Below are 23,535 nucleotides of genomic sequence, written 5' to 3'. Positions count from 1 at the left end.
ACAGTCTGTTAATTTCCGTTTGATGTTCCTTTGATGTTTTTGGCGATACACATTTTGTACTATGCTTGTCCAATGTTTAATGCAAAGATTAGGAAACAAAAATGAATGCAGCATTTGATTTTATATTTTGGCATGTGACATTTTGATTCCTCAATAATGGCTGGAAGAACTCAGCAGCAAGCTGATCGTACAAGACGAAAAAGAAGTCGAACTCTGCCACCCGTGTATACCGGAATAAGTGGGTCATTTGAGGACAAAGACAATGATTTTGTTTGGTAAGACAGTGATCGCATTTATTATTTGCTCTGCATTGTTTCTTTATCGACAGCTTATTTTTTTCGCCGCGTGTTCAAAAGTTATAATGTACAGCGGAGAAATTATGGATTTGTCGTCTGCACTCCCACGCATTTTCAAATAGAAATCACCAATGCAGCAATTTGACTTTATGCAATGTATCATCTTTTTTGAATCTATCTGTCATGTTGAAATTTTAAATACAACTGGCAATACAATACAAAAATGATAGCCTGACATGTTATGAATTCCAAAATTTTGCAAATCACTTAAAAGTGGACTGCTGATCTTTGGAACAGTTAACATGTTTTAACATTACACCATGTACAACATGTACAATGACATCTTTAATTTCCAATTTTGAGTCCCTGTTGGACATATAGTAAAATAATATTAAAGAATGGAACAAAGGCAAAAAGATAATATATATATTATAAACCAAAAATATATATTTTTAATCATTAACAATATTGTTAAACCAGGCATGCGCCGGAAAGTAATCATCAACCAGTTGATGTTTTTCTGTATATAAAGAAGAAGTATATAAAATGAAAAAGTAGCAATACTGTATATATCAAAGGAATTGAAAGTCATCTGATGCCACCAAATTGAATGTCACAAAATTTGCATATTGAAGCTTCAATATTCCAGTATCATTAAGTGATTACAGGAAATATTATTTTTTTCCAATGCATTATTTGGATTGTAATGTTTTTCTTTTAAGTCTTATTTCTTGTGTTGTACTAACACCTTACATGCCTTAAGCATGATATAAAGAATGATAAGCAAAAGGCTTTCCAGGCATTCAGTAACAAAACTTATAGTAATTGTTGCCCTTTACTAACATTTTGTATGACAAGAATAGTTTTTAGATAATACACTTGTAAATACTTATTTTCTTTGTGAAAGGTTGGCTCACAACAATATGTTCAGTCAAATAAATCTTATCATGTTGAAGCATTTAAAATCTTCATCACAAAACAACTAAATTCAAACATAATGGAGGAGAGGTTAGGGCCTGTATGCACATCAAAGGCATGGCAGGATTATCAGGTTGTTGACTGGTCATTATCTTATATTGTTATCAGTGGCGGATGCAGAAATTTTCATAAGTGGGGCCCACTGACTGCCTAAGTGGGGGTCCGCTTCGGTCAAGCTTCAGTGATTTCCTTTATAATCAACCAATTTTTTTCCAGAAAAGGAGGGCCTGGGCAAGGGATTATTGTACCTGTGAAAGGGGAAAAATAAGTCTAAGTTGTTTCCTTGCAATAATTGAAAACAGTTTGATAAATGCTTTTTAAACTACTAGTACTGGTACATGTACATTGTATCTTTGATAGGATGACGGTCAAGGGTATCAGGTCCGTTCGCGCCCAATATAGTTTCGCACCCCACACGTTCGCACCTCACATTTTCGCCCCCCACGTCCGTTCGCACCCTACATGTTCGCGCCCAATTTTTAATAAAATTTAAGTGAAATTGTTCGAAATTATTCATATGAATATAATTTGAGAATTTATTGAATAATTTTTTTTTTTTATCGATCTGATGATTAATTATTAAATGTTGATTATGTATGATTATTGCTAATTGGTATTTATAAACAGCCCAATTTGGTGTTATTGTTTACTGTTGTTTATAAAAAATCATGATTGTTGTTTTAAATTGCTTTGATGTAAATACTAATAAAATAAATATTAATCATAGCAATACACTTACCATGCATACCAGTTGTTCAACATGTTGTCAGATTCGCACTTAATTGACTAGAAACAGTGAAAAACAAATTATTTCAATACACTAACCAAAACACGATTAAGTATTATTCAATACACAAATGAAATAGTTGTTGCCAGAATAACATAATCAGACTTAAAAACAAGGACTTTTTTTTTATAAACTTGTCATGACACAAAAAAACTTGTCAGTATCTCGAATTATTTAGAAACAATGGCATATATATTTATACCAATACACTTCCAAAAAATCGGTAAAATTGGGTGCGAACGTGTGGGGTGCGAACGAACTTTTCGCAAAATTTGGGTGCGAACATGTGGGGTGCGAAAGTGAATGGGGGCGAATGTGGAAGGGTGCGAACGTGATTGGGCGCGAACAGACCCGGATTCAGGGTCAAGTTTGATATTTATGATTTTCTCTTGTGCTGTACGTACTGAAGTAATTATATACATGTATATGGTCCTTAATTCAATGATTGTTTGTCAATAACTTGAGAATGGTTCAACCAATGCTTACCAAAATTTAAAATGTTTTTTATTAATACACAATGTTTGATACTTGGTTGGTCGTTGATTGGTTGGGAAATGTCACTTTTTGTTTAATTTTATGCAATAAATTGCGAATGTTTGATCCATCATCTTTGTCAAATTTCAATATAGTGTTTCTTTTATTAACATAATGGAGATCAGGATTTATTTTGAAATTTTTTACTATTCAGTATTGCAGTTTATGATCAGGAGTTATTGCTCCTTATAACCATTCTAAATTTCAATATGTTATTTCTTTTAACAGAATTCAGATTCAAATTTATTTAGAAATTTTTCACTATTCAATATTGCAGTTCATGATCATGAGTTATTTCTCCTTCATTGTGTCCTTATAGCCATGTTAACCATTTAATTTTAATGCAGTTAAAAAATGGAAAAATGTAAGAAAAACCCTGTTTGCTGTTATTTGTATCAAACTGGTGAAAATAATTGTCTAAAAGTTATAAACTTTGTGGACCAATACATTTTCCTTTTCTTTTTCAGTCCAATATGTTTTGATATCATAGAAGAAGCTCACATGACCAAGTGTGGTCATACTTTTTGGTAAGTTAAAATTAATATTTGAAAAAAAACCAGTACAACCAAGTGTTGTAAATTAAATATATCTCTTCAAATAGTAACTATGGAGTTTATTTTGTTATTGATGAGATTTTTTTTTAAAATTTATTATAACTGCTGCTATATTACAATTGAACTATACATGTATATTATTTTATCACATATTTGTTACGAATACATTAGGTTTTGCATATGCAATAAACACAAAATTGCTTAGGGCAAAAAAGAGTGTATTGGTTATTGTGTCCTGATTCCAAATGACGTGATGTCATTGCATCATTAAAGACAATTGATAACACATTTGTGATAAAATGTTTAATATTTTACCTGTTATGTTTCATTAAATTGTTATAATTGATTTTTTTCTCTTATCTGTAGAACATAAATATGTGATAAATAGATTATAACATGTCTTTTCCAAATTGGCCCTGGTATCATCCCTCGACCCATATCAGCCCTCAGCTTAAGGCTCGGGCAGAAATGGGAGTCTCGGGATGGTACTAGGGCCATTTAGGAAAAGGTCATGTTATATATAATCCAATCCAATTAAAATTAAATCCTTTAATTGCTCCTGTTCTGATATGTCGCGCATCAGAACAGGAGCAATTAAAGGATTTAATTTTAATTAGATTGGTTATAATCTATATGAATAATAAATGTTGGGGTGGATATCTAAGTGGTACATGTATTTGATAGTTTTCTTTTTTCCTGTAAATACAGCTGTTGTCTGCTCTATGGTCGGGTTATTGTCTCTTTGGACACATTCCCCATTTCCATTTTAAATTTTAATCATAGAAAACAAAGACAACAACACCCTAGTAATACTACATGAATAAAGATTCATTTGTCTACATGTTACACCACATGAGTGGCTACATCAGAAGGTAATAATAGGGTAAAATGTACCTAAAGAACTGTATGTGCGGACTTTTGTCTAATAGCAGAAGAGATTTAACAGTTACAAAAATGTATATATATATATATATTTACTTTCATTTCTATATAGAAATAGAAATGAAAGTAGAAACAGATATATATTGAATCTTAGAATAAAAAAGAACTGTGTTAGTCTCAATCATGTTAATGTTTGTCTTTTTGTATCAATTCTGCAGTACTAGTGTTCAACATTGTTTTGTATCAATTCTGCAGTACTAGTGTTCAACATTGTTTCGTATCAATTCTGCAGTACTAGTGTTCAACATTGTTTCGTATCAATTCTGCAGTACTAGTGTTCAACATTGTTTCGTATCAATTCTGCAGTACTAGTGTTCAACATTGTTTCGTATCAATTCTGCAGTACTAGTGTTCAACATTGTTTTGTATCAATTCTGCAGTACTAGTCACTAGTGTTCAACATTGTTTTGTATCAATTCTGCAGTACTAGTCACTAGTGTTCAACATTGTTTTGTATCAATTCTGCAGTACTAGTGTTCAACATTGTTTTTTGTATCAATTCTGCAGTACTAGTGTTCAACATTGTTTTGTATCAATTCTGCAGTACTAGTGTTCAACATTGTTTTGTATCAATTCTGCAGTAATTCTGCAGTACTAGTGTTCAACATTGTTTTGTATCAATTCTGCAGTACTAGTGTTCAACATTGTTTTGTATCAATTCTGCAGTACTAGTGTTCAACATTGTTTCGTATCAATTCTGCAGTACTAGTGTTCAACATTGTTTCGTATCAATTCTGCAGTACTAGTGTTCAACATTGTTTTGTATCAATTCTGCAGTACTAGTGTTCAACATTGTTTTGTATCAATTCTGCAGTACTAGTGTTCAACATTGTTTTGTATCAATTCTGCAGTACTAGTGTTCAACATTGTTTTGTATCAATTCTGCAGTACTAGTGTTCAACATTGTTTTTTGTATCAATTCTGCAGTACTAGTGTTCAACATTGTTTTGTATCAATTCTGCAGTACTAGTCACTAGTGTTCAACATTGTTTTGCATACATATGGTGGTTAGTCTAGTAAATTTTGATATTTCACAATTCTTCTATGAGGTTCATGTCAGGGTACAGGGACAAAGTTCTGGGAAAATATTCTTGTTAAAGGTTTCTTGTCTTTTGTATAGAAAAGACTTTTGGTTTTCCTGTTTATATTGTTTTACACTAGACTGTGACAAGTTATTCTGGGCCCATTTATAGCTTGGTTGCTGTTCTGTGTAAGTCAAGGCTCTGTGTTGAACACCATTCTTGACTTATAAAAATTGTTTACTTTTGACACATTGTGTCTCATTAACACACATACCACATCTTCTTATTTCTTTCTACCACCAATTATTATTATGTTGGCATTGGAACTAACTGGAGAAAATATATTTTCAGCTACAAATGTATCAAACAAAGTTTAGAGAACAGTAATAGATGTCCCAAGTGTAACTATTTAATAGAGAGTTCAGATCAGATCTTTCCAAACTTCACATGTAAGTAATTAATTCCTTAGCTGTGTAGAGTTATTGCATGTTTATGTTGTTGGCTTATTTTTCAAAATGTTGTATATAAATTACTGTGAAAGTACTTTAAATCGTGGGTATCAATTTTCGTGGTTTGAGCAATATTTAAATAAAACGTCTTGAAAAATTGGTTTATTTATACAATTATAAAAAGTATGTTCCCTATTTGAATTTTAAAAACAACATTTAAATGTTCCTGGGTTTTTAAATTCGTGGATTTTAGTTTTCACTCCCCTCCCCCCTTTTTTATCCAAAAAAGATGAAATCAGATATTAAATGGACAGTTTGTTGTATGTAAACATTCATTTAGCCTTATTCATGCTTTTAATAATGTCTTTTATAGAAGATATATATGAAATGCACTGATCCATACTACTTGAATGTTTTATATTATGTGCATGCAAATGATTTGAAAGAATTTTAAAGCTGACACCAGATATTTGTGAGAAGATAGGATATTATATTTGATACAGGACAGGATGTTTACAAGACAGTGTCCTATAAACTTACTAGACCCAGTAACCTACACCTGCTAGGCATCCTGTTAGCTTTAAACATTTAAATGTCAGGTCATAGGGTGCAAATTGATAAAATAAACCTAAAAACAACTGTTGGAATGATTGAATATGTAGTTTAAATGATGCATGTGCTACTTAAGTAACATGTTTAGAAAGATTTAAGAATATAAACAATGATATAACATCCTATGTACATGTAGAGAGAATTTAAATTGTGTTGAGAAACTTGTCTCTATATTTAAACCAGTTTCAAAAACTCAAATTTTATTTAAAAAAAAGAACCAATCCATTTTATCATGTTTATAATCACATCAAAGATTATGTATTTGAATACAATCTTTAAATATTTTTTATTTTTATACTTTGTTTCAAATGCTAGGAAATTGCAATTTTTATTGTTTATTTTTATATATAATTTTGTAATTATTTAACAAAGGCTGATCATCATGATCATAGAATATCTTTACGGTATTAAAATACATGTATCAGGCAGTTGTTAACATTGATATATTATGAACTGATAATACAGGATGAAGTCACTATAATTTCTTTATGAATTGCATATATCCATTTGAATTGATTAAATTGTGTTTAACACCACTATTGTGCTATATCAAGTTAGTTGTTTTTTATTTGATGGAGGAAGCCAAATTGCCTTGAACATGCTGAAAGAACCACCGTCCTTTGGTAGGAAATCTGACAGAATAAAAAGTATAAGATTATAAAGAAAACACAATGATCCTTACATCTAGATCTGATCAAAGAAAAGGTCTTTTTATTTTGATTTGCATAATTATACTTTGGAAAGATGCATGTATATTTGTTTGATATACCTTTGTGTACATTGTACATGTATGATATTTTTTGTAGTGAATGAATTAATAATGAAACACAGAGGAAAACTAGAAGAGAAAAAGATAAAGGTAGAAAATGTGAGTTGTACAATTGTAAATGTATCTAATATTAGAATAGAGAAAACAATCTCTTTTTCTATATGTATTATCTACTATGTAATCATTGAAATACTTTTTAGCTCACCTGGCCTAAAAGGCCATGTGAGCTTTTCTCATCACTTGGCGTCCATCGTCGTCGTTAACAATTTTTCAAACATCTTCTCCTCTGAAACTACTGAATGGATTTGAATGAAACTTAAAATGATTGTTCCTTAGATTATCCTGCACAAAGTGTGTGCTTCGATTTTTCATCCGTCAAAAAACATGGCCGCCGTTACTTAAAATAGAACATAGGGGTCAAATGCAGTTTTTGGCTTATATCTCAAAAACGGAAGCATTTAGAGCAAATCTGACATGGGGTAAAAATGTTCATTAGGTCAAGATCTATCAGCCCAGAAATTTTCAGATGAATCAAACAAACCATTGTTGGGTTGCTGCCACTTAATTGGTCATTATCTTGAATATTATTATAGATGAAGATAAACTGTAAACAGCAAAAATGATCAGCAAAGTAAGATCTACAAATAGGTTAATATGACCAAAATTGTCAATTGACCCCTTAAGGGGTAAATGTCCTTTTATGACAATTTTTCACAATTTGTTTATCATATTTGCTAACTTTAAAAAATCTTCTCCTCTGAAACTACTGAATGGATTTGGATGAAACTTAGCATGATAGTTCCTTAGATTATCCTGCACAAAGTGTGTGCTTCGATTTTTGATCCGTCAAAAAACATAGCCGCCCTTACTTTAAATAGAACATAGGGGTCAAATGCAGTTTTTGGCTTATATCTCAAAAACGAAAGCATTTAGAGCAAATCTGACATGGGGTAAAAATGTTCATTAGGTCAAGATCTATCAGCCCTGAAATTTTCAGACTATTCAAACAAACCATTGTTGGGTTGCTGCCACTTTTAATTGGTAATTTTAAGGAAATTTTGCAGTTTTTGGTCATTATCTTGAATATCATTATAGATAAAGATAAACTTTTTCTTATACTATATGCAATAGGTCTACTAAAATTGGTGTATAGAATGATTGTAAGGTGTACATGTCTAGCTGACAGGTGTCATCTAACCTTGACCTCATTTTCATAATTCAGTGGTCAAAGTTAACTTTTTTAGTTTTGGTCTATTTTTTTAATACTTTATGCATTAGGTCAACTATATTTGGTGTATGAAAATATTTTATGATCTATATGTCGGTTACGCAGGTTTTATTTGAACTTGACCTCATTTTCACAGTCCATTGCTAAGTTTTAAGTGTTTGTGTTTTGGTCTCATTTTCTTTATTTATAAACAGTAAGTCATATATATTTGTAATATTGAAGAATTGTTAGCTGTACATGTTTGCCTGGGATGGTTCAATATGTTCAATAAGGCATTGTTTACCAGGTGAGCGATTCAGGCTCTTGAGAGCCTCTTGTTTTTATTAGATAGAATACAAAAGAAATGTTCCTTAATCCTACAGAACAAAATGATAAGAAAACAAGTTTTTCATATGGAAAAATGAACTTTTAAATGAAAAGTTATTTGGTAATTAAGTTCTTATTCCATACACTAGATAGTTGTATGTTATTTAAACCGCCTTACATGTCAAAAACAGACAACAATTATTACAGTCACTCATGATCAGGTCAGTAGCAGTGGTCATCATCAAATCTAACATTAGACTGGCCAGTAGGACCAGTTGAAATGAATATATTTTTGCATTTTGAAATAACCTGTTCTACTTAAAGCTAAACTTCAAAATGTCATCTTAAATTTACTGGACCAACTAGTATACCTTTTACTCGGCCACCTCAAAATTCACTGACCAAGGCAGAGGTCAATGCCCAAGTCAACTCCTGCAACAAAATAATATTATATCATTTACATATAGGCTATTTCTGATTAGTTTTAAATTAACATAATTATTAATCAATTAAGACTGTTCATTAAACAATTCTTGACTAACTAGTTTGATTACTACGAGAGTTTAAATGCAATAAAATGGAGATTCGAGCACAGAATGCATATATGATTTGATTTTAATATTTTTATTTAGAATATACATGGAGGAAGTACAAATTGGTATGACATGATCACAGAGGATAGTTTAGATCTTCCCAATGTCAATAACCTACTAGAGATTTTACAGACAAAGAAACAAAAACTTGAAGCGGTTAGCTTATTATATTAAGTCATCTAATGTCTTTTCATTTCAAAAGCAGAATAAAACATACTATTATACATATTAATCTGGTGTTATCAAAATAAATATTGTTGATTCATTCATTTTCATGGATTCAGGAAAGATTGCATTTTTGCTGATATGAGATTTCATGGTTTTGCCTGCATTTAATTTGTACTTTGTTAAACATTTTAATTTGTTGTAAATCTATTCCCATAAAATACATGAAAAGTTGTATCCCACAATTGATAATGAATCCACTGTTATACATAGACACTTTTTTATGTTGAAATATCATCTAAAATACAAAGACATAAATGCTGATGGAATATCATATAAAAGTCCTATACTGCAAACATTTGACATATATGTATATAAATTATTCTGAAAAAACTTAAAAACATCTCATATGATTAATAATAAAATATATTTGTGATATTACAGGACAATCAGCTATCCCAGCACATGATATTGAAAGATTTTTTACATAATGTCAGACAGAAAAAACAAGAGGTAAGAAATGATTGACCATTATCATTTGTATTATCATTTATATTCAACTCAACCATATATTGGTACACACCAATAACTTCTAAACAAAATGTGCTACTTTATGACAAACAAGTTATAGCAGAAAAATGTAAATTTTAATATTCGTAATATTAATATTATTTATAAAAATAAGAAGATATGGTATAATTGCCAATGAGACAATTCTCCACCAGGGACCAAATGAAGCAGAAGTAAGAAACTATAGATCACTGTACAGCCTTTAACAATGAGTAAAACCCATACCACATAGTAAGCTATATAAGACGCTGAAATGACAGATGTAAAACCCATACCACATAGTAAGCTATATAAGACGCTGAAATGACAGATGTAAAACCCATACCACATAGTAAGCTATATAAGACGCTGAAATGACAGATGTAAAACCCATACCACATAGTAAGCTATATAAGACACTGAAATGACAGATGTAAAACCCATACCACATAGTAAGCTATATAAGACGCTGAAATGACAGATGTAAAACCCATACCACATAGTAAGCTATATAAGACGCTGAAATGACAGATGTAAAACCCATACCACATAGTAAGCTATATAAGACACTGAAATGACAGATGTAAAACCCATACCACATAGTAAGCTATATAAGACGCTGAAATGACAGATGTAAAACCCATACCACATAGTAAGCTATATAAGACCCTGAAATGACAGATGTAAAACCCATACCACATAGTAAGCTATATAAGACCCTGAAATGACAGATGTAAAACCCATACCACATAGTAAGCTATATAAGACCCTGAAATGACAAATGTAAAACCCATACCACATAGTAAGCTATATAAGACACTGAAATGACAGATGTAAAACCCATACCACATAGTAAGCTATATAAGACACTGAAATGACAGATGTAAAACCCATACCACATAGTAAGCTATATAAGACGCTGAAATGACAGATGTAAAACCCATACCACATAGTAAGCTATATAAGACACTGAAATGACAGATGTAAAACCCATACCACATAGTAAGCTATATAAGACGCTGAAATGACAGATGTAAAACCCATACCACATAGTAAGCTATATAAGACACTGAAATGACAGATGTAAAACCCATACCACATAGTAAGCTATATAAGACGCTGAAATGACAGATGTAAAACCCATACCACATAGTAAGCTATATAAGACCCTGAAATGACAAATGTAAAACAATTCAAACAAGAAACTTATAATGGTGTGATTAATGTACTATACCATTATGAAAACAAATATGATATACATGATATACAGCAACAAAGAACAACAACACAATTACAGGCTCTTGACTTTGGACAGGCTCATATCAAATATGGCTTGGTTAAACATGTTTGTGTATGCCGAACCAACCGTGAACCTTGGACAGTCGTATCACAGCACAACATAAGAACAACTATAAATATCAGTTGAAAATGGTTTAACTCTTCAGATCTATACAAATAAATAAAAAAAACTAACAAAAACAGGAAAAATACAAGGTAGAGATTGAGAATACTCAAAACTAGTTTAATAAAAAAAATCGTGCATCAATAGCAAATAAATGTAAATGAACTGATTTCAAATTTCAAGTTTTGTTTTTATGTATAATTTAAAAAAATTCTACATGGGAGTCTCTTTTATAAAGATCCTTTACTGTATCTTCTAGCAATTGGATCAACTTCAGAAGGAATTATCATTGATAGATGAAGATTTATCTAAAGTAGAGGTAAGATTTATAGACTGTGTGCTGTAATTAATCATGTGTCCATTGGAAAGTTGTCATTAGATAAATATAAGGTCGCTTAATTTAGTTTCTTTTAAAAGTAAATTTACAATGCAGAATATGATTAGAAATAAGTAACCATAGTAGGATTTGTATGTATATATTTTTATATAAAAATAGAAAATAGTCAATGTACAAAAATATTTAGATTACATAAATTTTAATCTTGAATAGATATGCATGCTCTGTCAGAATAAAACAAAACTTTAAAGTTTGTTGTTATAATATAAGATAAATAAAAATATTGGTTTTTAGCATTGTACGGGATAATGTATGGTTACATCATATATAATGTATCTTGTAGGTGATGATTTCTGAAACAAAGAGAAAATTTTCATCCTTTTCAGTAAGTTACAATTTACTCAAGTAAATAGCAGTATTGGGAAGATTTCTTGAAAAGCTCCTCTTTTAATGATTCAGCTTCTTCATAATTAAAGAATTATTTGGTATTTGGTCAGTTTATAAAGATTATTTATCTTCTAGCATTTTCTATTTTATGAGAAGAGATGACTTGTTCTGGGTCTTGATAATATTGTGTTGTACCATGTTAGCAATTTTTTTTCAGCCTGATGAATGTGTCAATCCTGACTTTGATGATTATTCTTTCATTTCTAGGATCATCTTGTGCCTAATGGGTTTGATGTGGCCACAGATAATGGTAGTCAAGATGGATTTAATGGTAGTAAAAATGTAAGCTATGGGAGTGTTTATTGACTTTTTGAAAAAACTGAGGCCAAATCTATGGGAGTCATGCATTTGTAACATGTTATAGCTTATTCCATTATTCTTGTCATAGCATAAAAAGTTATTGATCCATAACTTGGAAAAGAAGAAAATGCTTATATATGCTATCATAGGTCAACTAGCATATGTTTTATCACAGAATTATATCTGAGGAATCATTTGTCCCATCTGTGTTAATATTTTTCTATAAAATAAAGAAAACTTTGATATAGATTTTTGACGACAATAATCAAGTTTTAAATTTTGGTAACTAAGATATAAAGACAGACTCTAAAATTTGAAGAACATATTTGGAAAACGAGCAAGTACTTATTGATTTAAAAGGAATAGTTCCAAACAAATCAAGCTAATTATTTTAGCATGAGTTGTGTATTTTAATAATTTTTATGAGCATGCTATTTTCGCTTGTCATAAATATTGTTTTTCAACAATGCACAAGCACAGACTAATAATTGTTTCCTCTTATTAACTTACTGACTGCCCTTGAAAGCCATTGGTGTGTAGGGCAGTAACAAAGTATGTTAGCTCTAAATCTGCAAAATGAGGAAAAGTTTTGAAATAATTCGATGGAGAAGAACTAATTTATTTAAACCTTGTTTTAGGCTGGAAAACCTTTCTTTAACACAACTCATGCAGCAAGACGGAAGAAAGTAGACCAGCATTATGAAGATTTAGAACAATGTTATTTCAATATACGACAGAAAAAACTCTTTGAATTTGAGGACAAAAGCAATGGTTTAGATGAATTTACTGAAAGTCTTTCCAAATTTACACGATTTAGTTCATTCCGACCATTAGCTACACTTAGTTATGCTAGTGATATGTATAATGGATCTAGTAATATTGTATCCAGGTAAGATCTGATGATAATAGATTCAAATATTGAAACACAGAAAAGTAACTGACAGCAAAAAACATATATATATATTCATAAAATAATTAGTAAAATAAGTAACAAGTTAACAGTTCATTCATACCCTTCCATGTCCATTTTAATGGAATAACTATAAATAGGATTTGATTGGGTCAATGGTCAAAATAAGATAGAAAATTATACAACAGTCAACGCTGAACATATAGTTAAGATTGAAGAAAGATACAGTTGTGTTGTGATATATTTTAATTATGTTTTATTTTATTACAGTATAGAATTTGATAGAGATTGTGATTATTTTGCTATAGCTGGAGTTACAAGAAAAATTAAAGTAAGTTTACAAATAAAACACCAGGGTATGGAGTGATGATTTATGGATTTGTAAATAAAAAGTAAGTTCAATAATTTTAAAATGTTGTTACTAATAAAATGGAGGTCAAGTATGATATTGACTATTTCATATGCTTGTATAATTCTTATATGATTTGCATATAAGGGAATACATTCCGGTAGTTGATCTTGATGTTGGTTATTTTTCGATAGACGACGTTGAACAAACTTCTTTTCGTAACCAATGTAAACAAAATGACCGCGATAATAGCACTTTCCTCACCACATTTATTTTCACAGCCCATTGAAAATCGTTAAACCAATTAATAAACAAAAACGTTCTTTTGAATGATAATGAGAGTTTTTGCAGTTAACTTTTTATCAGATGGCAAATTTCATTGAGTGCATATTTTTGCGTTAACGAACAAATATATTCATGCTCCAGAACTATTCAATGACACAAATATGTAATTTACGTGTGATAGAGGTAACGAGTGTGGAAAAATATATTCCATATCTCCAATTTTTAAGAATTGTAAGGATTAAACGCCTCTTTAAATGAATTTATTGGTGTATAAACTGGACCAAGTCACTCACAAACATATCATTTGTCAGTGAATTGGTCGAGTTTATACACCAATAAATTACTTTAAAGAGGCGTTTAATCCTATTATATTATGTGATAAGGGATGCTATAGACATATGGGAGTCACTTTACTAACATTTTCTATTTCAGGTATATGAATATGATACTGTGATAAAGGATGCTGTAGATACATAGTCACATGATAGTCACATGACTTACATTTTCTATTTCAGATATATGAATATGATACTGTGATAAAGGATGCTGTAGATATACATTATCCTGTACATGAAATGGTGTGCAATTCTAAAATCAGGTCAGTATTTCATGACGTTGTTCATCTCAAAGCTCATACATGACTGGTCTGCAAGGAACTTATTAATGCATGTACTGGGAACCTGATCTCATTATGCTTTCAATGCCAAGTAAGATGAAAAATACAAGAGCCACATTTCAATGATTCCAGGTTTATTGTACATAATATTGATATTATAATATGGAAATGGAAATTGGTATCTGCTCAAGAGAATTGTTCTAGAGAAATATAATCACAGGTCTTCATTAATGTGAACTATAAACTGTTAAAATGTTTGCAGTGTCTGTAAGCATTGTATAAAAAACTTCTTCATTTATTATAAGTGTAGTAAATTTTCTTGTTGGGTTCATTTAATCATGGTGTATTTGATGTTTTACAGTTGTGTGACTTGGAGTTCATACCATAAAAATCTGCTAGCTAGCTCAGACTATGAAGGGACAATCACCTTATGGGATGCTTTTACGGGTCAAACTTCTAAAATATTTCAGGTAAGACTGACAGATAGGAGGTAGTTATATTTTCTTTTTCCTGTTGTCACATCAAGACATAAGTGACAGTAATGCTCCATACACTTAATAGAGGAGATCTTTATCCTTAATTTTACTCATTGGAAATGTGGATTGAGTTGTGTGTTAAAGTCAAAATCTAAAAAACTACAAGAATAAAAAATTGTTAAAGTTTCTGGAACCCTGTGTCTCCTGAGATTGCTGCTGTCAAGTGTAAAAGTGCAATGCTCTTTTTTTATTATGAAGAAGCTTCTGTCCAAGTTTCATAAAATCCCAAATAAATATATTTTCAAAATTCTCCAGATAATATATATCTTATTTATAAAAAAAGCTCTCGTGTAAAGTTTGTCATAAATTTTATGAAGGTTTAACAAAGTTAATAAATCGCCAAAAAAATCAGGCCTTACAAAGTGAAAAAGAGTAAATGAAAAAAAATACAGAATTCAAAGTTGTTTTTAGATGCCACCTCTTGGTAATAAAAGTTTTATAAAATTCCATGAAAGTTACAAAGCTTTTAACCTGAGACTGTATCTGTATGCTGATGACACAAACAACATTAATAGATCTCTTTGTCTCACATCTGTGACTTTTGATGTAGGAAAGACAAAAAGGATTTATCTTCTGTTAGTTAATGCATAATAAATAATCACAGAAGACAACAGAAAAAAATTACTTGACATGCCCATTATGCTAGGTTGCTTATTAACATAACTTTTGTGAGTCTGTTGATGCCATTTTTTTACAAGTTCTTCAGAGTATGTAATGTTATTATATTTACAGGAACATGAAAAACGATGTTGGAGTGTAGATTTCAATAGAATGGATCCTAAACTATTAGCTTCAGGTTCTGATGATGCCAAAGGTTTGTTTTGCATTGTATAATTTGTGCTATTTAGAAAGTATATTGATGTAATTAACAGATTGTTTGATAATAGCATTTAAAACATGAACAAATATATTTTTTAGAACTTACTTTGTCATAAAAAATACTTTGTGTCTTGAATAATGTAGGAATCTGTCTCTACTAACTTCACAAACTTAGTTCAACTGTAAATAACATGCACATATTGGATCACACAAAGTTGTATCAGAACTTTTGAATGCCTAGAAAGATAATAATGATGCTTGATTGTTTTCTGTTATTGCACACACAAGTACTGCGTCAATAATTGGTATAATAAAATATTTGATTTCATTTTGGTATCCCATTGTAAGTTTACCTCACAGCACCTCTAGTTCATATTGATTTCAATAACATTGTCCACAAACTTTCAAACCAGACAGTTAGAAATATTTATTTTGTTAACCGGATTTTTCTGTCAAAAATGTCGGTTATTGATTTGGGGATGTACGGAGGGTGGCCGGGCGGGCGGCAACCAAATGTTGTGTCTGGTCATTTACTCATGAACCGTTCAACCAAACCTTTTAAAATTTAAATATGTTGTTACTGACAACAAAATGGAGGTCAAGTTCAATAATGACGATTTTGACTTTTACCGTTCAGGAGTTACGGTTCTTGAAAGTTTAAAAAATGTCATGTCCGTACATTTGCTCATGAAGTCAAGTTTGATATTGATAATCATAAATTTTACCTATTAGGAGTTTTGGTCCTTGTTATATTGATAAATGCCAGAACACAAATAAATGTTAAAGAATCCGGTTTACTGTCATTTTGACAGCTCTTGTTTTTATAATATTTTGAAGTTGACTACAAAAAAAGGGGATTTGAATCACAGATATTGTAATCAACATTAATCATGTTTGGGAACTAAGTAGAATTTTAAGTAACATGTTGAAATTATTGTCTTTTACAGTAAAATTATGGTCCACAAATACAGATCATTCTATAGCATGTTTAGAAGCCAAGGCTAATGTATGTTGTGTATACTTCAATCCAGAAAGTCGTTATCATTTAGCATTTGGTTCTGCAGGTTTGTACAAATTATTATTCCCCTACTGACCAAGTCAAAGGGGACTATTTATTTGCACTCTGTCTGTCTGTCTGTCCATCTGTCAGTTCAGCAAATCAGTTTTCCACACTTTTTTCTTCATGCTTGAAGATATTGATTTGATATTTAGTGTTTTGTTTATATGACCAGTTACATAACAAACAAGATTAAATATGTTTTCGGTCTGATGATTTTTTGCAGAACTATTGTCCTTTGACCTAGAAAATTATAAAAATTAAGGTATAACAGTACTGTAGTTGAAGAGTTGCCACCATCAATTGTAGATTTGACGGTCGCAAATGCAGTTTTACTTTCAACGCGCAGGGGAGACAGTAAAACAGAGATTTGCAACCGTCAAATCAAAATTGACGGTGGCAACTCTTCAACTTCAGTACTGTTATTCCGATTCTAATGCATTACAAAAAAGGAAAATACGTGAAAAAATGTATAAATTTGACAAATAGAAAAAATCTGGGAAACTTCATGAATGATTTTGGCACAAAGACATCATGGCTAAAGGTGACGTCATACAAATGAAAACTTACAAACTGGAGGTTATTACGTTACCTGTACGCTTTAAATTCAGATAAAATTACATTAAAACGGAGAATTCGAGGTAGGTGTTGTTTTATTTTTGATTATATAGTAGTAATCAAACATTTGTTGATTCAATCAATTCAAAATGGCGGGTCCCTCCTTAGTTTCGCCTGGTCAACTGTGGATTTGATGGCAAATTTTAGCCAATGTAAAAAAAATTGTTACATCCAAATTGCATTAGAATAGTCAGTTTACTACACTATTTTATCTTTCTTGAAGATATTGATTTGATAATTGGTATATAGAGTTATCATGACAAGTTACAAATAAAATTTGAATTTTGTTCAGGTCTGATGATTCTGTGCAAAGTTATGGTCCTTGGACTTAAAAGAATCACATAAATAATCAGTTTTCAACACTTTTTTTGTCTTTGATTTTAAAGGTCTTACATGTCTTAGAATATGCAATTTTGCAGGGGAGACAACTCTCTGTGGTTAGTATGGTTTGTTCGAAATATTTGTGTTTCCTGTTTTCCATTTTGTACATATATTATTAAGAAGTAGCACCTTTTAACTGAGTATATATGAACATTAATATTGTTATTACCATTAACACTGTAATTCATTTTACTGTTACAGATCATTGTGTTCATTATTATGATTTACGGAATACAAAACAAGCTGTGATGGTTTTCAAAGGGCATCGGAAGGCAGTATCTTACTGTAAATTCTTAAATTCTCAGGAAATAGTTTCTGCGTAAGTATTGATTTTAAAGTAAGGGTAAGTATAAAAAGCATTAATGACTCGTTAACACGTAGGTTTAATTCGAATTGTATTCGAATCGAATTCGCTAACCACGTACACACACTCTTCTTTTTTTAATTCGAATTGAATTATCCAATTCGCATTAGAAATATGCTTTTGTTAATACAAATTAAAAGTTAACGTCGTTTGGACAGTTAAGCGAAGTTGACACGCATTAATTTGAATTAGAATTGACGTTAGGACGTTAAACGTTTCAAATTCGAATTAAACTAATTTGAATTAGTTAATGCGAACCGAATTCAATTTACGTGTGAACTCAGCATTAAGAAATTCCAAAGTAAATATAAACACAGTCTCTTTGCTATTTCAATGAAAAGAATAGAGCTTCCGAGAATTTTAAAGTCTGATGGTCATGTTTATAATTCCTTGTATGTTTCAAATATATAGTGTTAATTTATGTTGAAGAATTTTGCCATCTTGTTTTTTTTTTTTAATGACTTGAAGATAAAAAAAGATATGTTAAAACAACGATATTTCAATATCTTAATATCACGTAATGCTTTGATGTATTTGAACAGGTCAACAGATAGCCAGTTAAAGTTATGGGAGGTCAGTAAACCATCCTGTCTACGGACATTTAAAGGACATACCAATGAGAAAAACTTTGTTGGTCTAGCAACAGATGGTGATTATATAGCTTGTGGTAAGTATGGCAATACAGTGTCCTTATTTTATTTCTTTACCTTATATAATTGACAGTCTGTATTTGTCAATATATGATAATATAAATACAAAATTATTTATAGGATATACGAGTTGAAATACATTATTGCAAAAATTAGAATTGTGTTTTAGTCTTAAATGACAAAATTGCAATAATAAATGCATGCAATCATTTGTGAATTTACAGAAAAACAATCCTGATTAACAATGTTAGGTATATTTAACAATGTAATAATTTAGATTTTAGAGAATGTTGATATAACAGTGTATGGCAGGCTATAAACTGTTTGAATATGGCTAAGTCTAGTTTATGAATACACAAATAAACATGCATACATTTTTTTTACTGAAGGTCAAAAATGGCCTCTAACCCTGTCAAAAGAAGGACCTACATGGTAAAGCTTAAGGTTAATGTTTCATCTATATTTCTTTCTTCTTTTCAGGTAGTGAGAATAATTCCTTGTTTGTTTATTATAAAGGATTATCAAAACAACTGTTGACATTTAAGTTTGAGACTGTTAAAAGTGTGCTGGTGAGTACAGTAGACTGTCAGACTACATTTAGAGCCAGCCATCCATTAGATCATTGTGTGAAATTTGTAGTACCCAGTATTTGGCCTAAATAGAAAACATTAAAGTCTGAGGATCAATTTCAACTCTTTAAGAACCTTTTCCTTTTCGTTTCATTTTCTAAAGATTCACAGCATTCTTGAATTTGATATTGTGTCATGTGGGCATGTTTTAATGTTGGATGTGTTTTCCCTTCCATTGCTCATCAACTCCCGGTTAACCAAATACTTAAAGCAAGGGTATATTAGTGACTATTGCTCACTGTACATCTGGTTTCATTCATCAAAAGAAAAAAATATTATATGATTAATACTTTAACAAATAGTATAGTGTTTCTATTTTCTGGTTTCTAGGAAAAGAATAAGAAAGAGGAAGAAGTGAATGAGTTTGTTAGTGCTGTTTCCTGGAGACCTGTGAGTATTCTTCTATAGTATGTCAATACAGTTCACACATGTGTATAAAGATATCAAGGCTTGCAAACTATTTAGATTTTATACAGTAGAAAGTTGAGAAATATCTGTTGAATCTGTTTTAATGATTTTTGGGGAAATATGTAAGCAAATGTGTTTTTCACCAACCTGCAAAAAAAATTTGTATTGTCTGTGAAACATTACCATGAATATGGTCGTCTTTTTTAAGGTCACTTAACAAAAGCAAAAAAAAATTTATGTTTGTAATTGAATTATATTGACATCATAAACCATCTCACAAAAACAATCTTGCCGCCACAAGAACATATTCTATATAAATGAATTTTACAGATGGTAATTTTTGTAGAGCTTTTTCATGTCTTGTGAAAGCTGTTTTACAAAGTTGTTGAGAGTAAACTCCTACAAACATGAATTAATAATTTTGCATGAAACGTTGTAAATGTCGTAGTTTTATTTTTGGTACTATCATTTATAGGGCTCCAATGTTATGGTTGCTGCTAATAGTCAAGGGACAGTAAAAGTGAGTTTAAATTTCTGTAACAAGATTCATAGATTGCATTTATGAAATTAACATTACATTTTGTAAAATACACCACAAGTTATAAATGAAATTATGGATCAAGCAATAACTTTGATGTTGTTACAAGTGGAAGCAGTCCTTTATAGTCACTGGCATATCATCTATGTTAAGCTGTGTTGACAGCCTGACCTCACATAGTGCAGGGAGATGAATATTTTTTATCCTATCCATGCCCATGTCAAGCAATTACCTATAAAAAGGGGGGCTTACATACCTGTTCTAATATTACTCTCTTCATTTCCTGTTAACACAAAGCAATGTTATAATATTCCAATATAAATGGGGTGCACATGCCTGACATCACAAAATAATGCTTGGTTTAAAGATATTGACAAATATTATGCATACTAAAATAAGCATAAAGGTTTGCATGAAAGAACTATTTCTTAAATGAACTGTATCATATACAAATTTACAACTAGAATGATTTTTATTTTTAAGACATGGATCTAGATACATGTACATACAGTGATATTTTCTTTGTTTATGTTTGCAGGTGCTTGAAATGGTATAGCAGCCAACATGATGCTTTTTGTGCTAGAGATATAAACTAGAACATTATTTTGATAAATTTCGATTTTTAATACAATAACAGAAAAGGTTGTTTAAAAATAAAGTTGCATAACACATTTACTATTCCCACTGTAACTCAGTGGCAAAATAAATGTGTATTCTCTTTTCCCACATTTACTCAGGTTGTTTTCATGTGCCATTTAAAAGTTTGGTTTTCAGAAAGATGAAGGTTGTATACTTACAAAAGTCATGATCAAACCTACATAATTAACTTAAGGGGATACTGTAAATCTATATTTAGGGTATATTCTCCCAGTAGAGAGGGCTAGGATAAGCTAGGTTACAATAGAACAACATATAGTGGACATGGTCTATATTAAGACTACAAACTCATTCAATTATCAAGGCCAGTAACCCTGCTGTTGATTCATTATAACTAGCCATTCATAATTATACATTGTTCTGTAGGTAATATTTACTTACCTGTTTTTGTAGATCATTTCTATAGTCTTTCCACTTGTCTGTTTTTGGTACCATCATTTAAGATCATTTAAGTAAATTATGTGAAGTTGTTTAATGTTTTGTCCCTTTCTAATCTATCAGATATTTTAATTTTAAATCTAATATTTAACTTTCAATCAAAGATTACAGATGTTGAAAAATTAGGATTGACATGAAGTACTTTCAAATAATCTAAAAGTAAAGTCAGCCTTCGACAGTAATTGTGACTTTGTCATGAAATTTCTATAAGCAAAAACTGCCATTTGAAATTTTTTGCGTAGAATTTATCAAATATGGAAGTTAAAAAAAAAACTTTTAAAGTTGTATTGCCAATAAGTACAACAGCTCAAGGACTGTTTATAATAGTTATTTTAAAGAAAATATTATATCAAAAAGATGGCCAACTATTGACTTCAGACTTCCCTTTTCTATTCAGTGAAAATTTAACACCATGCCAGAAAGTGGAATATTTGATATGTCTTATTAATCCTTCAGAAAGCTTTTAAGGAGTGATTTATTGCATATTGTTTACCACTGTTAATGTATAATTGTATTTGTCTACCTCTTACTAGCTATAGTGACCACCATCTTTACAGGAATATATTGTATTGTTAATGTACCTCAATTAAGAGATCACAGTTACTCAGTAATGATGTACACAGGTGTGTTTTTACCTGTTGTGGTTTCTTAGTACAGGTACATTTTACCTGTTATGGTTCCAGTATACAGGCTTTACTGTATTGTTGTTCATTTCATGTGCCACAAGTCATTTTAAATGAATTTTGTATATTTTTTGTATGTTAAGTTTCTTATTTATTATAATTGTTAAACTATTTATAACTTATTTCACTCTGAATAACTTCTGAAAGCTTATATAAGTGGTATTTATGTAATGTATTGTATATGAATTGAACCAGTTAGAAATCTGCTTTATGGAAGCCAACGACTGTTAAATTTTATTAATGGTTTAAATTTGTTTTGAATAATATTTAGCACCAGATAGCCAGACACAAGATAGAAAATTAACTAAATTAGCTATTTTGATGTATTCTCTCATTTCCATATAACTACAGAAATGCTTTGAAAAGATAAGGTTGATTGATGTCATTTTAAACGGTTTTTAAAGAAGAAAAAATGATTTAACTGCATAATTTATGAATTTAACATCAATTTGTTAGGCCAGAATTTTTTAATTTGTTGGTTTACGGATCCGCCGATCCGATTTTGCAGATTTCCAGAATAGAAATAAAATTCACTTTTCATGCTTTTTTATTCCCGCCAACCGTAACAAATGCATTATCCCTAAAAAATAATTAAAATACTCGTTTTTTTATGAAATGAAATGCATTAATCACTATCAAAATTGATAACACTTTCTGTAGTGAAAAAAATAAAACTTCCAGTTTACGTTTCTAAAAATAGACAAATCAATTATAACTGACCTTGAAATGTGGTTTGTGCAAATAATTTTGCGAAACGAAACCTGTGTTTAAAACCAATTACAAAATCAATTCGTTTACCGTATTTGTCATCAGTCCATAAGATGTATCATCTGATAGAAATAGACTTGTCCAAATGTGGACAGGTAGCAGACGTCAAGTTAAAGTACTAAATATTAACAAATCATTTGAAATTTTCTTGCTTCATAGATCATAAAACAATATCGTCCATTTGGCCAAAAAAACGGGAATGCATGACAACAGATTAATCCGATATTCTCGTTTTTCCAGTGGACGAGTCCATTACGTTTGTTGACATGTGTGTTGCAACTTATTTTCGTACGACGTTTTTACATTTTTCTTCTTTATCAGTTTTCGTGTTTGAAGATCGTAATTCACCAAGCCCACCAAGTTATCGGGAATTGATTAAGAGCTACGCGAATCTGTTTTTCATGTTTGTGAAATGACGATATCCGTGCAGTCCCCGTCCACTTTTTGTTTACGGGAAATTATTAGAATGTCATGCGATGTTTATGACAGCTGATTTCATCGAACTAAAATCTAAGAAATGATGACAAAATAGCATATTTTTTTTATTTTTTTTGCCGAC

At 30.6% G+C, this 23,535-nt stretch overlaps 1 protein-coding gene across 1 annotated transcript; it reads left to right on the top strand.

Annotated features, from left to right (window-relative positions):
- Positions 1–7: 7 nt before the first annotated feature.
- LOC139511368 (E3 ubiquitin-protein ligase COP1-like) lies at positions 8–22,621 on the top strand. Its single transcript, XM_071298033.1, has 21 exons — positions 8–275; positions 3,063–3,122; positions 5,465–5,562; positions 6,981–7,042; positions 9,110–9,226; positions 9,680–9,748; positions 11,446–11,505; positions 11,867–11,908; positions 12,178–12,252; positions 12,909–13,159; positions 13,451–13,511; positions 14,330–14,412; positions 14,792–14,900; positions 15,699–15,780; positions 16,733–16,849; positions 18,043–18,160; positions 18,748–18,872; positions 19,336–19,424; positions 19,815–19,874; positions 20,368–20,412; positions 20,969–22,621. The coding sequence occupies exons 1-21, from the start codon at positions 157–159 to the stop codon at positions 20,984–20,986; spliced, it is 1,860 nt and encodes a 619-aa protein (XP_071154134.1). The 5' UTR covers positions 8–156; the 3' UTR covers positions 20,987–22,621.
- Positions 22,622–23,535: the final 914 nt, after the last annotated feature.

The sequence above is a fragment of the Mytilus edulis genome, chromosome 2 (genome assembly GCF_963676685.1).
Source record: "Mytilus edulis chromosome 2, xbMytEdul2.2, whole genome shotgun sequence".
Taxonomy (NCBI): domain Eukaryota; kingdom Metazoa; phylum Mollusca; class Bivalvia; order Mytilida; family Mytilidae; genus Mytilus; species Mytilus edulis.
The sequence above is the reverse complement of the archived record's forward strand: the minus strand, read 5'-3'. Positions and strand labels throughout refer to the sequence as shown.